Raw genomic sequence first — 13,178 nt, forward strand, 5'->3', positions numbered from 1 at the left:
TTACTGTTATTTCTTTACTTTCATTCATTCTTATAGGTAGAATTTTCTAAAAATTCTAGAGGATCTTGATCCATTATTCTACGATCATTGTTTATATCTCCAAAATTTCCAAGGAAAAGTAATATAGAAGGGAAAGGACGGGTGGGAGGAGCAGCGAAACATGACTATATGCAAAAACCCAATTAAAATGAAAGTTCGGTTATTGAAGACCTAATATATAATTTTTCTATAGCACTTTCTTGGCCTACAAGATGCGTTCTATTGGGTTTCCTCCTTTCTCAAAGTACACCATCTGATACCTGCAAAGTTGAAATGTCTTAGACTAGTATTTTCATCATTAGAGATGCAGATTTTTTTGGCCCCATACAGAAGTAGCCTAGTTGCCTCTGACATAACTCTTTCAAGAATTGAGCAAATAAATTGATATTTTTGGTGACTCAAAAGTCTTCAAAAAACATCTGGATGGTGATCACCTGTTTGCATTTGATTGACTATTAATAGCAGCATACACGACTTGTTTGCTAACAAATCCAACGCACATTGAACCTGAGATAGCAGCAGCCTTCAATGTGTCAACCACCCAAGGGATCCAGTCATCAGAATTTGAAATGGTACAGAACAAAGGGATCCCCGTACTAGTTTTGGTACCAATATGGTACATACCAGCCATTTGGCTGACACAAAACAAAATTCAAAACTTTGTTCCATGCCAGGGGAAGGACAAATGCATGCCTTAAAATGGAATCAATAAAAATATTAAATTCATCATAGATTGTTAGATTAAGGAAGGTTCAAAGAAAAAAATAAATATAATTATGTTTATCTTAACCTGGTAAGTCTTATGTCTTACATGTTCTTTTTTTTTTATATAAGTAAGAATGATATATATACGAAGGTTACTCTATGCCTGAAAAACACATAGCAACCCAGAGATACAAGAAAAAGAAAACAAAAAGAAATAAGAGAGAAAACCAAACAACAAAGAGATTACAATAGGAGAAGGGAACAAAGAAAAGAGGGGAGGGAATCACTAGACATGAGTCCCCACGCCCGAGACCAATCAAATAGAGTTCCACAAAAAGAAGCAAGCAACTGATCACTAGAGCTATCCAAGTCCTCAAAAGTCCTCCGGTTCCGCTCCTTCCAAATACACCAAAGGATGCACAACGGGACTAAATTCCAGATCTGAAACGAATGCTTCCCCAGCCAATTCCACCATCCAAAAAGCAAGTCTGGAATCGAACTAGGCATAACCCAAGCCAAGCCAAAAGTTATAAAAACAAAACTCCATAACCGATAGGCCACCTCACAATGAAGAAGAAGGTGATCTACCGTCTCTCCACAATGACGGCACATAATGCACCAATCCACAAAAACCAATCTCCTCAATCTTAGATTATCTCCCGTTAGGATCTTATTCCAAGCTACACACCAAACAAAAAAAGAAACTCGCCTAGGGGCCTTTATTCTCCAAATAGCTTTCCAAGGAAAGATAGTTGAAGGAGAATTTCTTAATTTGTTATAGTACGACTGGATGTCAAAAGCCCCATTAGGCTTCAATTTCCAACTCATCCGGTCTCCAACATCCATAGGAGGGATTATAGCACCCAACATACGAAGAAACCGCAGCCCTTCATCCATCTCCCAATCATTAAAAAATCTACTAAATCGAACATTCCAAAATCTTCTATCCTCCGCCCCCTGCCTATGCAAAGAAGCTTCAACAGAAGCCTCCTTATCAATGACAATGTCATACGGCCTAGGAAAAGCCAATTGAAAAGGTTGATCCCCATACCACCCATCCTGCCAAAACCTCACCCTATTCCCCAACCCAACCACAAACTGACAATTTTTGCTAAAATCCTCCCAACCCATGCGGATGCTTCTCCACAAACCACATCCATGAGCTCCCCTACCCAGCTTTGAGGTCCATCCCCCCCAATCTTCCCCATATTTTGAAGCTACTACCCGCCTCCATAAACGACCCTCTTCCTTACCAAACTGCCACAACCATTTCCCCAATAAAGCCTTATTAAAGGTAGTGAGTTTCCTTATCCCTAAGCCACCGTTGGCTATAGGCGCACAAACTTTGTCCCATCCTACCAAATGAATCTTGCTATCTCCCCACAGGAAATCCCTTTGCATGTTTTCAATATCATTAGCCACATGAGTAGGAATTGAGAACAACAATAGAAAATAAGTCGGAAGACTAGAAAGCATACTCTTGAGTAACATCAAACGACCCCCCTTAGACAAGTACAACTTCTTCCATCCAGATAATTTCCAATTAATATTTTCCAAAATTGTATTCCATATTGAAGGGGAGTTGTGAGGAGCCCCCAGCGGCATACCAAGATACAACATAGGTAAAAATCCAACTCTGCAGCCCAATATATCCGCCAGAGCATGCACATCACCAACCTCCCCTATAGGAACCATTTCGCTCTTATGCACATTGACCTTCAAACTTGTTACCGCCTGAAAACTAAAGAGCAACAACCGAATATGAAGAATTTGCTCCACATCTGCATCACAAAAGAAGATAGTATCATCTGCAAATAATAGATGTGAAACACGTTCCCCACCATCCCTCCTACCCTCAAAATTAAAACCACGAATCAAGCCAGCTCCCTCCATTCTTCTCAACATCCTACTAAGTACCTCCATCAAGATCAAAAACAGCATAGGAGATAGCGGATCTCCTTGTCTTAAACCCCTTGAGCTACAAAAGAAATCAACTAGGGACCCATTAATCAAAACAGAGAACTGAATTGTGGATATACAAGAACGGATCCACTTACACCATCACTCCAAAACCCATCCTATTCAGTAGATACAACAAAGCCTCTCAATTCACATGATCGTAGGCTTTCTCCATATCGAGCTTACAAATGACTCCAGGAACCCGACTCTTCCCACGACTATCCACACACTCATTCGCAATGAGAACCGAGTTAAGGATTTGTCTCCCACCCACAAAGCTATTCTGATTCTCAGAAATCAATTGATCTAAAACCACTCTCAAGCGATTAGCCAAGACCTTAGCCAGGATTTTATACACACTCCCCACCAAACTAATAGGACGAAAATCTCTAATATTGAAAGCATCATTCCTTTTAGGAATTAAAGCAATAAAAGTCGCATTAAGGGATTTTTCAAACTTGCAATGATGGAAAAACTCTTCAAAGACTGCTAGGACATCTTTCTCCACTACCTTCCAACAATGATGATAGAACGCCATAGTGAACCCATCCGGACCTGGAGTTTTGTCCCCTTCCAGATCCCTAACAACTTGAAGAATCTCTTCTCTCTCAAACTTCCTTTCAAGCCAAACCCTTTCCCTGTTCTCAATGCGATCAAACTCCAAACCCTCCACAAAAGCCTCCACTCCTCAGTCTCCTTGTACAAATTTTTATAAAATTGTACAACTTGAAAAGTTACCTCGGAGGCCTCTTCAAAGACCACCCCATCCACCTCCAAGGTCCTTAGATGATTAGAACGTCTATGGGAGTTAGCCATTTTGTGAAAAAACTTGGTGTTATTATCCCCTTCCTTGATACATAACATCCTAGACTTTTGTCTCTAAGAAATTTCTTCTAAGGAAAGAAGATGCTCCACCTGGGATCTCAAACCAGCCCTATGAACTATCTCCCCATCAGAGAGACCTAAATCCCCCTCCTTAGCGTCTAGGGTTATCAACTCCTCCAGTAATTGCTTCTTTTGATGCGCTACATTACCAAACTCTCAGCGATTCCATTGCACAATGTCTTCTTTCAGAGCCTTTAATTTTTTCGCAAGCACAAAACTAGGAGTACCTACAAAGGAATGTCGATTCCACCAGGTTTGAACTCTATCCACAAATCCCTCCGACTTCAACCACATATTTTCAAATCTGAATGGACTCTTCCCCCTTGCCATTCCTCCTGCCTCCAAGAGAATTGGATTGTGATCTGAGACCGTACGGGGTAAGATCCTTTGAGTAACATCTGGAAAATGATCCTCCCAATCAGGAGTGACCAAAGCTCTATCAATCCTAGACATCATTGGTTGATCAGAACCATTGGACCAAGTAAAGCTACCTCCTTCCAAAGGCAAATCAACCAAGTTGAGATCCTCAACAAATTCAGAAAATTTTTCCATAGCCATGGACAAACGAGTCTCTCCCCTACGCTCGCTAGGAAAGCGAACTATATTAAAGTCCCCAAAGCAGCACCACGAAATCCTCCAACACTGCTGAACTCCCACTAGCTCATCCCACATGAGACCCCTCTCAACATTCTCATTTGGGCCATAAACGCCAGAGCAAGCCCAAATAAACCCATCCCCCACCCCTTTCCACTTTACCGACACTGAGAATAAACCAACCATAATCTCCACCTTATCCAAAACCCTTTTGTCCCACATAAGCAAAATACCACCAGCAGTCCGATTAGCCTCCAAGACAGCCCAGTCCACATATGGGCAGCCCCACAAACTACAAACCAGCTGTTTATTCATACTAGCTATCTTTGTCTCTTGTAAACAGACAACATCACACTTCCAATCCCACAACAAGTTCTTCACCACAAGACGTTTCCGAGGGTCATTTAAACCAACATTCCATGAAATCATTTTTATCTTCATAAAAACTAAAATATCCCCAACTACAAACACCATCACGAGACCACCCTCTATCTTCTGTCATAATTCACCGAAGAAAACAAGTTTTGCAGCTCTCTGCAACCCTTATTTTTGGACTTAGCCACCTTATTGCTGCCCATTACTTTCCTGTGTAACACATTGGCTGCCTCCATCTCTGATTCAAGCCTCTGTAAGAGAGCAATGCACAATTTCTCATGTCAAGTCATAGATAACCCAACCAATTTACTAAAGCCAGGAATTCTGTGTTTCACCCACCCAAAGATATCTATGTTAGTTTCAATACTAAAAACCTCATCAACCTCCTCCAACTCTGCCAAGGTTGTTGAACCACTCGGATCAAAGATTTGCAGAGGAAAGGCAACCTCACCCACAACAGCTGCTTCCTCCACAATCATAACCTCCCCAGGAAGGCAAATTTCCTTACCATAAAAAGAATTAACCTCTTGACCCACTACCCCCAAGCCCCTTGGTCCAACTCGCACCAACTCCAGAAAAAGGTCAGGGAGAAAAGGTCCTAACGACCGTGGCACAAAATTGAGATTCATTGACCTCTTACCTTCAGAAAACAACCCCCTCGAGTGCGAAGTGGAACCGAAAAAGTAATTCCGGCCACAGCTCAGCCTGAAAACCATCGCCAGAGGGGACTCGGCACACTCCGCCACCCCTACCGGTGGCACGCGATGCCGATGAGGCAAACCCACCAGATCCCCGGTGCGCCGCGTCGCCGATAACGGCAAAGCAGGGCTTGTCGGAGACTCTTGAGACACCGAGAGGCACAAGCCACCCTTATCGGCCTGAGCTCGTACCTTCAAAGACCACACACGACCTTCGGCCACTTGCGACGACGTCTCAAAACACGTCAGCCTCACCCCTAGACATTCCCCAGTCTTCTCGTGATTATCAGCTGAGGGTAAAGGCTCAACCCACTTATCGGAACACTCCCCAAGCTCAAAGGATAATGGGCTTGTGAGCTGTGGGCCTAAACAATTCTCACTAACTGTCATTTGGGCTACCATCTTGTTTGGGCCCAAACCCAGACCCAACTTACCCTGAGGCAACTCCTTACCAGCCCGTGAAACCCATTTGTGCTTTTGATCTCTCCCTTTCTTCCTATCCCAAGAAACCCGCCTCCTCCCCATCATTGTTATTGATTCCGTTCTGTTCCGGCCGGAACGGCCGGAATTTTTCGTTCCGGTATGCAAACCGGTACCGGAATACCCAACGTTCCACCTCGGGCCAGATTTCGGGCCATTCCGGTCCATTCCGGCCATTCCGGTCCATTCCGGCCAATTCCGGCCGAGATGTGAATTCCGGCCGGTACATGATTTGGCCTATGGAAAAAAAAAAAAAAAAAAAAAAAAAAAAAATTTGATGGCTAATATTATGTTATAAATTTTGTTGGCTTATTAGTTATTAATTATTATGTGCTTATGTAATGAGTAATGACTTGTTATAAATCTTCTTATTGTTTGATGTTGTATTGAGGTTTAAGACATAAAAGTTAAGACTAAATGTTTTGTATTATTTGATGTTTAGTTATTGTCTTGTAAATCTTCTTATTGTGTGATGTTAAATAGATGTTATATTGATGTTTAAGACTTAAGAGTTAAGACTAAATGATTTGTATTATTTGAAATTTAGTTATTTATTTATTAGAATTGACAATTTTATGTTTTACAAGAATATATATAATTTAATTTTTAGGAACCCGAAACACTTTAAAACGGTACGCCGAAATCGGCCGGTACCGAAATATTCCATTCCACTGGACAAACCGAAACGGGGTCCGAAACGGTATTAATAACAATGCTCCCCATCACATCAACCTCCACGATAAGACCTCTCCCTGTCCAGCATGGTCTCCTTACATCACTCCTTTTCCTATTGTCATAGGCTTTTGCATTCAAACTGAAACTTGGGAAGTGTATCCTACTTTCTGCCACTGACTTCTCATTAATGCACTTCTCCCTCCTATCACCTCCTCCCACCACCATCTTATCAGACTTACCTACCGGAAAAACTCCCACCTTAGCACCTGTGAAACTCCGGTTTCCCTCCATCTTCTCCCCTCCTAAATGCATCTTCATCCCCTTGGCAATGGAACCTACTTGCTTTGGCTGCTTTCTATCCTCTACTCTTCCATGAATGCCTTGCACAGCTTCAGCAAAAGTTCTAGGGTGTTGATTCTCCAGATATTGCCTATGCACCTGAGGAATAAGAGCTGGAAGACCCGTTCTACCCACTGCATATTGGGAGGGGTACAACACCTTTCTTAGTTCAAGGCCAAAAGCCCTCCAACCATATCTCTCTTTGCCTTTAGGGATAATGATCGACCTCCTACACCCGCCAACTTTTAGTTCAATCAGAAGTAAAAACTAACCAAAGGAGTTGGTGCTACGCTGGAGAGTATAAGCAGTGTCACCATCCCTGAATGTAAAGAACTGTTGAGAGCTTGTCCCAACAACAGTGTGTTCAATATTCTTCATTAGCCATAGTGCTGCATTCTTACCCATGAAGACTGATCTCATAGAATATTTGCCCCTCTCATAAATCTGTAACAAGAAATAACACCCCCCTTCCTCTACAACTAATTGAAAAAACTTGGATTCGATGACGAAATTGTGAAAACCCCCCATAAATCTACCTTACTGAAGTACTCCAAAGAAAAAAAAATTTGAAAGAAAAAGCAACTAGCAGAAACTCCCCATGTTCTCAAGCAACCATTAGCTTGAGTTCCCATGATAACCACCTACAGAAAACAGAACATGACTCAACTCCAACTCTGCATTTTTTTTTTTTTTGAAGGCAACTTACACACACCTAGTTTTTCTGACCCCCCACATCACCCTCCACCTTGCTCTTAGGAGAGGAGATGCCATTTGAGCTAAAGCTCATTGGCAACTTTGGGCAATTTAAATTCATAGGATTCTAAGAATCACATGAAATGCCCAACAGTATGAATTAAACCATTTGAAATTACAATAGAATAAAAAAGTACAAAAGCCTTTTTGATTTGTTGATAGAGGCAGATGGAGAAAGCGGACCAAACAGAAACACATTTCCCTACGTCTTCAAGCATAAGTTCATATGTGAAGTCAAAAACCAAAATGGCACAGATTACAAACAAAGATTGAATGAGGTCACCTTTAAAATTAGAGAACATCTAATATAGAAATAGAACAAGTGCTTAATGTGCTTTCCTAAGCCACATAACTCATGAATCTCAACATTGACAAAACAAGTTACCTGAATAATGTTACTCCTTGTTCAAGACTTTGGGAACTTTAATATATGGTTCTTCATAGCTAGGAACAGCAGCAATCATGGACTCCCTGTAGAGGAAAAATCTAAATATTAATTGCATTGGAAATTCGCCCACCCACCTCTCCACTACAGGAAAGAGAACAAACCATCTCACCTATTCTCAAATGTTTCAGGAATATCATCACGCAAATTGCTGTCTTCAGTATCTGCAGATGGTGAAAATAAATCAAATCACATTCTATGATAAACACTTGCCAGTATATCTCACCCTACTTCCCCACCCCCGAGAATTATGTATAAAAATTTGACAGCAGGATAAATCATCAAGGAATCACCATAGTGATTCTTTGAAGCAACATGTACAACTTCACTGAGAAGATGCATGAGCAGGATCCACCGTAAAAGAAAGTAGGATTGGGACTTTTTTGTTATTAAACAGTAAAGAGGAGAGTTCTCGACTTATCAAAAAGAGAAAAGCAGGAGCTATATTCTAGGATGCTGCAGTTGCCATCACTGCAGGCCAGACATCCTGATCTTCTTCACATCTTACCAGTCACCCCAGATGATTGTGTTGGGTGAATTGTGACCACATATGATTGTGTTGTAATCTTATCAAATTGGGTCAACCCTTTAGGTAAAAAATGGGATAGAGTTGCATACCATGTTATAAAGTAATAAAAACCATGTGATTCCAAAAAAAGAGGGGGGGGGGGGGTGTTAAGGCTGTTTACCAGTTACCTCAACCAGATCCCACAAAAGTGAAAGCTTTAAGCACTGGGCACAACCTTTTTAATGCAAACCACATGAATGAGTTAACATAACTGCTTGAGCTTTTGTACTTTCTAGAATAGGTACACTATGGTAGGTCGTTGTTTACTCAAATATGCAATGTAGATTCTTTTTGTTGGACTACCTTATCAACAGCAGTTTTCTATTGCTTGAAAAGCACATTGAATAAGAAATGGCAGAAAATTCAGGTATTTTTTATACAGATTCAATGACAAACTGCAAGCATCTATCCTACCGTCAAAATCCTTGAAGAAAGAACTGTTCTCAAAACACTCCAGCAATTAATAAGTCAGCTAAAAGGGGAACGCATTCTCTTAGAAAACAATCGAAATATGCATATGTTTCAATCCCATTATCAAGATATATGAGTTATAACAAGGGTTTTCATGCACCTGCTCTAATGGAAGGCTCAATACTATGAAAATCAACATCTTGAAGTTGTCCAAACCTGTCAAGTCAAACTACTAGTCATCAGAAAAATGAGGTAAACCAAAAGAACAATAAAACCAAAAATAGAGAATGAGAATGAGAGAGCAAACCAAGCATACCAATCTATGACCTGTTGTATTTTTGGAGCAGATTCTTCAACCTGCAACAAAATGAACAAGGGGAAAAAATATATATATTTACATATATTATAAAAAATAGTCTTATAGTCATCAATCAATAGTGTATACCTCACTTGGGGTGAGAGAGATTCGAGCAGTTTCAGCCAAACGGGACACATCGGGAGGTTCAAGAGAGGACTGGGTTGTAGTTGTTGAGCATCTTTGGACCTTATTGTTCTTGTTGTGATTAATAACTACTTGTGAGAAGCTGAAGCTGGAGTTGCTGCTTCTGCTGCTTTTGCAGTTGAAGTTGAAGATTTGGTTCTTTGGTGCTATACTCGACACCCCTTTTAGCATAAGCAATGCTCTGCTTCCCATCTTTTTGGAAATTTTGGTGCAATTGTAATGACCAGTGGTAACCGAAAGAGAGTTTTGCTGCCTACAGACAATGCAAAGTTGCTTGCAAATTATACTTCTTACCAAGAGGTTAAAGAGCACTCAGATTTTCTGTTGTGCAAGCAAGAATTTATATATATTGACAATTCAATAGTTAAAATGTCTTCGTTATAAAAAAAAGAAAAAAAAATAAAGAGATGCCAGTTGAGCTACAAGGCCCGTGGCGCAAACAAGAATTCTTTATTAATATCATTCAACATATATAAATCACAAACTTGAGCAACCAAAAGGCATAACCAATCTCCACATCACTAAACTAAGCTGCATCCAAACTATCCGAATTAGCCAAAAAAAACCATATATAAAGATATAATCAATCACAACAAACTTATATTTGGTTTTCAATACACAAGAGTTTAAGATATTATAGCTAATACAAACAAGAATAACCATTCCCAAAATTTTTCTACTAAAAAATAATGAATCCCTCGGCTTATAATTTTCAATTTGACAAGACACGACTAGGGTTATGATTTTTTTTTTTTTTTTTGCCATCAGATGGGATAAAGAAATAAAAGTATTCTCATTCATCCCCAGTGATACATAAATGGGAACTCAAAGCCCTTGCGCAATTTCCCAAACATCATATGGCAGTTGAAAATTTTAGTTTACTTTTAAACCTAAAATGCAATGATCTATAAGATAATATAAAAACATCCAAAAAGTGTATACCAACTACTAAAGCACATAACGAGCAAAACAAAACGGAGAATGTAGTGCAGTTTAGTGGCGATGGTGAAAAGGTTTTCAATGGAGATCCACAAGCAAAGGTTTTTCCGATTAGAGAAAACAAGCATGGGGGGAAATAAAAAAAAAAAAAAAAAAGGGAAAACAAAATCCCTGGTAATAGAAGAATTCAGAGAGGGAAACGTACCCAGATTTCCAGGACGAGTGGCTGTGTGTGTGTGAGAGAGCGAGATAAAGTAAAAGGTATGGTCTGTACTCTGTAGGGAAGGGATTGGGGTTAAAAATAGGTTAGTCAGAGATGTTTGGATTGGGCCAAAAACAACTTTGCCATCTGTTTGTTTGAGAGAAAATAAATGGAATAGAAAGGGATTTGGGTGTGTTTAAATAGGAGGAAATGGAAGTTATTTGAATGATTAAGAGGGAAATCTCTAAAACCAAAATTCCTAGTCCCTCCAAAATTGGGATATATTTGAGGCAATGGAATGAGCTGTATTAAAAGAGTAATAATAGAAAACATAATTTGGCACAATTTTGTATAACTTGGCACATGAAGAATGTGATGAGTAAATATTTGATAAAGTTGTGTCAAATTATGTGTCTCTAACACTACTTTTATTGAAAATAAAAAAGTGCAATATGAGTATGTGGCAGTTAAGTGTTTTTTTTTTTTTTTGTAATAGTTTATTTAGTTTTTTATTGAATTTTTTTTTTCTGAATTAGTACTACAATATATTTGTATTTTGAAAATGTGAGAAAAAAAAAAGTTTTAAAAAAATATACATAAAAGCTAAAAGAAAAAAAAGGCTAACAACGTCAAAGAAGACCATTCACATATATTTTTAATTACATGACATTTTGAGTGAATCATATAATTTGCTTAAATAATATTGGTGAAACCACACTATTAGTTCCTAAAGTTTATCATGTAAGTGCAATTGGTCCCTTAAGTTTCAAATGAGCGATACTGATCCTTTAAGTTTTTAAAATGAGCTATATTAGTCATTTTATTAACTACCATTAGTAGTATTGCTTACGTGGTTAACGGAATAATGATTTGGCAATTTTTAAAATGTTGTGGCATATTTTAATGAAAAATTTTATAAACTATTTTACACGTCAAAATCGTTAATCCCAAAATAATTGACCTGGCCATTCCCCCATTTGATATTGAAAGTTTGTAACGCTTGAGAAAGCAAGGTTGCTTGGAGGGGAGATCATTGTTTTTCCATGGCTGTCTCGAGTGTCGCACCAATCCACCGTATGGCACTAGCCGCAATGACGTTGCAATCAATCCATGGTTTTAAAATTGTGGACAAAACCTTATGGGTGTTGAGATTCAACCATGGCAAGCATATATTGTATAACGTGGAGTAGGGATGGCAATTTTTCCCCGCCCTGCTTGACCCGCCCCTCCTCTCTTCGCCTCGTACGAGTTTTCCCTGCCCCGCAAAGGTGATGGGGTGGGGATGGGACGAGATTTTAGACCCACCCCGCCCCGCCCCACATGCATTAATAAGGATTAAGTTGTACTTTTTTCATACTCTAAAGTCCTACTATTTAAACAAAAACATCATCAGCTTATTTTATTCTACCTAACGTGGTTCTACCTCTCTTTTCTCTCAAGCAAAGTTGGAAATAAGGTATCAATTTTAACTCTTTTTTTTTGTCTTTTCATTTATGATTCATATGTCTGTCTCAACTTACTTTTCATCATTAACATAATATGAGATTTTTGTGTCATAATATGAGATTTTTGTGTCATACTATGAGATTTTTGTTGTGACATTGTCTTGTTAAACATTTAGATAATATTATTTAGTTTTTGCTAAAAATTAGTTTGATTTGATAGGATAAATTTATTTATAATTTCAAGCATTTTTTTAATATTGAAACATGTCATTTTATTTGAAAAAATGGTAATAGTTATAGGGAAAATTAACAAGACATAAAGTTTTACGGTGTAGGGCGGGTCTTCGCGGGGCCTTAAGGGGCGGGGATGGGGCAAGAAATTTTCCCCCGTCATGCGGGGTGAGGCAGGGATAGGGCAAGAAAAATCTATACGGGGCAGGAGTGAAGATCCCATCCTTTGGCCCCGTCCCGCCCCATTGCCATCCCTATCGTGGAGCGAAGAGTGGATTGCAACAGTTGTTTGCATTGCTTGCATTTGTTTTTGGGATATATAGATATGCATCAGAGTTGGGGGATGTGTGGGTTTTTTTGGATCTAAAATAAAACAAATGTGAAGCATAGAAATTGTTGACCTTATATATTGTAGTGGTTTAATGATTCAGTATATCTCATTTGTGGACCTTTGCATTAGTATTTGTCAACTCTTTGAGTTTAAAACTAAATGATTGATTAAATTATGGGTCATTAGCAAAGGGTCTTGCACAATTTCAAATAAAAGAAGGTTATGGTGGGAATACAATTCTAGATCGATGGATAGATCGATGTATTGTAGATGGTGCCATTCCGGTAGATTGGTGCGACTCTTGAGACAGCCATGGAAACCAACAATAGTCTTGCAGACACTTTTCTCTCTAGTGCGTTTCAGAAACTGACAGATGACTTAGATCAAGTATTTTGATATTGGTTTTTGAAATTTATTTGTTCAAAAATTCCACATCATTAAATAGAATATTCTGTTAGTCACATAAGCAATACCACTAATTTCAGTTAATAAAGGACTAATACTGCTCATTTTTTAAACTTAAGGGACTATCTGTTCACTTATAACTTGAGAGACTAATTGCGCTCACAAAGTAAACTTTAAGGACCAATAGTGTAGTTTCG

General features: G+C 39.1%; 2 protein-coding genes across 4 annotated transcripts; both read right to left on the reverse strand.

Moving 5' to 3' along the window:
• Positions 1-167: 167 nt before the first annotated feature.
• LOC142613980 (glutamyl-tRNA(Gln) amidotransferase subunit C, chloroplastic/mitochondrial) lies at positions 168-10,822 on the reverse strand. 3 transcript variants are annotated; one of them, XR_012840337.1, is made up of 8 exons: positions 10,573-10,822; positions 9,372-9,677; positions 9,243-9,283; positions 9,087-9,142; positions 8,060-8,111; positions 7,888-7,973; positions 474-546; positions 168-299 (listed from the first exon to the last, which is right to left on the reverse strand). XR_012840337.1 is itself a non-coding variant. In XM_075786506.1 (7 exons), exons 2-6 carry the CDS (start codon positions 9,618-9,620, stop codon positions 7,898-7,900), a joined length of 474 nt encoding a protein of 157 aa, XP_075642621.1. In that variant the 5' UTR covers positions 9,621-9,677; positions 10,573-10,822; the 3' UTR covers positions 168-546; positions 7,888-7,897. The 3 variants fall into 3 exon arrangements, 2 of the variants coding, with proteins under 2 accessions (XP_075642621.1, XP_075642622.1); XM_075786506.1 differs by having other exon boundaries at positions 168-546; XM_075786507.1 differs by lacking the exons at positions 168-299; positions 474-546 and adding an exon at positions 805-2,525 and having other exon boundaries at positions 9,372-9,681.
• On the reverse strand, positions 3,745-4,611 carry LOC142612472 (uncharacterized). Its single transcript, XM_075784560.1, has one exon. The coding sequence runs from the start codon at positions 4,609-4,611 to the stop codon at positions 3,745-3,747; it is 867 nt and encodes a 288-aa protein (XP_075640675.1).
• Positions 10,823-13,178: the final 2,356 nt, after the last annotated feature.

Source organism: Castanea sativa, chromosome 10 (genome assembly GCF_040712315.1).
Source record: "Castanea sativa cultivar Marrone di Chiusa Pesio chromosome 10, ASM4071231v1".
Classification (NCBI taxonomy): domain Eukaryota; kingdom Viridiplantae; phylum Streptophyta; class Magnoliopsida; order Fagales; family Fagaceae; genus Castanea; species Castanea sativa.

Bases quoted from the DNA above. Each gene is read 5' to 3' on its own strand.
- LOC142612472 (XM_075784560.1), bottom strand. From the start codon at position 4,611: ATGATTTCATGGAATGTTGGTTTAAATGACCCTCGGAAACGTCTTGTG.
- LOC142613980 (XM_075786506.1), bottom strand. From the start codon at position 9,620: ATGGGAAGCAGAGCATTGCTTATGCTAAAAGGGGTGTCGAGTATAGCA. The intron at 8,112-9,086 runs GTGCATGAAAAC...CACCATCTGCAG, and splicing joins TGAGCCTTCCATTAGAGCAG to ATACTGAAGACAGCAATTTG. The intron at 7,974-8,059 runs GTGAGATGGTTT...TTTCCTCTACAG, and splicing joins CCTGAAACATTTGAGAATAG to GGAGTCCATGATTGCTGCTG.